The following is a 1,620-nucleotide window of genomic DNA, read 5'->3' as shown; positions in this document are numbered from 1 at the left end:
TGCCAAAGTGAAGGCTATGAAAGTAGAACCATCCAGAACTGATCAGGGACACGCGCCAACCACAAGAAGTCCCCCACTCCAATTCAAAATATGCATCTATGCAACTGTATTTGAAAACTAAGCAGGAATGCAGGGTACACAGTTCTTCAACAACCTTAATTTTGATCCCATATAAGTAAAATAAAAACACAGAGCAATTCACCGGTTAACCATACAGCGACTTATGATCACACATGGTAGCTCTAGAGAATAGGCAATGATAAACAACATAGTAATGAAAACAGAGAACAGAATTTTCATAGAAAAAAAAACAGAGAACATGGCCTGATACAACTTGATCTGCGACTTAAGCAGGAGGAGGATAATAGTACAAACCACCATTTAGTCTCTCAAAAAGGCAACCAAAAACACATAGACCGATCCATGGATGGATCTAGCAGTTAACCATGCAGCAACTTGGCATCACACACACATCAGCAGTTCATACATGCATAAATACGGCATGCAATTAAACAGTACACACATATATGCAGCAACTTGGGGGCCATGCCTGCACGTATAGCAACAGCAGCAGCAGCAGTAGTAGCACACACACATACACACTTCTTCATGCATATGCACGCATATATATAGTAGAGGTTCAGTTTTCGTGGGAGGTTGAGGGTAAAAAAGTTTCAGAGGCCACCGTAGCGGACGTCGGAGAGCTTGGACTTGAGCCACTTGAAGCTGCCGCGGACGGAGGACTTGAGCCGGGCCTGCGACGCGAACACGTTGTACGACGCCACCCGCCGCCGCCGCTTCGCCTCCGGGTCCTCGCCGGCGCTGGGGCCGTTGAAGCTGTACGACTTGACCGCCGTGCCCCGGCTCACGTCCTCGTAGTCGTACCCGCCACCGCACCCGTAGTACGCCGCCGCTGCGTGCTCGTGCGGCACCGATCTGCACTTCTCCATGGCGACCGGCGACCGGCGACCGGCGAGCTCGCTGATGAATGATGATGCTGGTGGTGTGTGTAGTGTGAGGGAGAGGAAAGAGTGCTGAGGCCTGAGGGCAGTTGGGTGGTGAGGCTGCTAGCAGTGGTGTTATAATTGAGCTAGCTGAAGGAGGGGGGCTCACGCTTGATTTATCAATTAGGTAGGTGATTGTGCAGGGAGCACCTTGTGCTGTGTGGCTATCCAAAAGCAGGTCCTTTTTGCTTCTCTTTTCTGACCACAAAGCAGAAATGCATGGTGGCCTAATGGCTTTTTTACCACCAATTATTTGTCTGCTGCTTTTTAACCCCTTTTGAATTTTCTGACAAGAAAGGATAGACTGATGGATATTAATCAGAAATGATGTGCCATGTACTTCATCATTTCGAGAAATTACCATGGCTGGTCAATCTCCTTTTTTCCAAGAAAGGTGGTTGTTTGCTAACAATAGTGTGCTGCATCATGAACCTTACTTTGTTGATTATTAATTGGAAAAGGATTTTGGAGGATTTCAATCCCGGTGGTGTTTTCTATGAGGACGGTGTAATTTGCATGACTGGATTTCATAAAGTTTGCTTTAATAAAGATTACATTGTACTGAATTTCGCACTAGTAAACATTCTAAAAAAAATGTAGTGAATTTTCATCGACT

The 1,620-nt window shown here is 46.3% G+C and overlaps 1 protein-coding gene across 1 annotated transcript; it reads right to left on the bottom strand.

Moving 5' to 3' along the window:
- Window positions 1-275: 275 nt before the first annotated feature.
- Window positions 276-1,091, bottom strand: LOC123161322 (uncharacterized). Its single transcript, XM_044579159.1, has one exon. The coding sequence runs from the start codon at window positions 948-950 to the stop codon at window positions 675-677; it is 276 nt and encodes a 91-aa protein (XP_044435094.1). The 5' UTR covers window positions 951-1,091; the 3' UTR covers window positions 276-674.
- Between the last annotated feature and the right edge of the window lie 529 nt (window positions 1,092-1,620).

The sequence above is a fragment of the Triticum aestivum genome, chromosome 7B, assembly GCF_018294505.1.
Source record: "Triticum aestivum cultivar Chinese Spring chromosome 7B, IWGSC CS RefSeq v2.1, whole genome shotgun sequence".
Lineage (NCBI taxonomy): Eukaryota > Viridiplantae > Streptophyta > Magnoliopsida > Poales > Poaceae > Triticum > Triticum aestivum.
The sequence above is the reverse complement of the archived record's forward strand: the minus strand, read 5'-3'. Positions and strand labels throughout refer to the sequence as shown.

Bases quoted from the DNA above. Each gene is read 5' to 3' on its own strand.
- LOC123161322 (XM_044579159.1), bottom strand. From the start codon at position 950: ATGGAGAAGTGCAGATCGGTGCCGCACGAGCACGCAGCGGCGGCGTAC.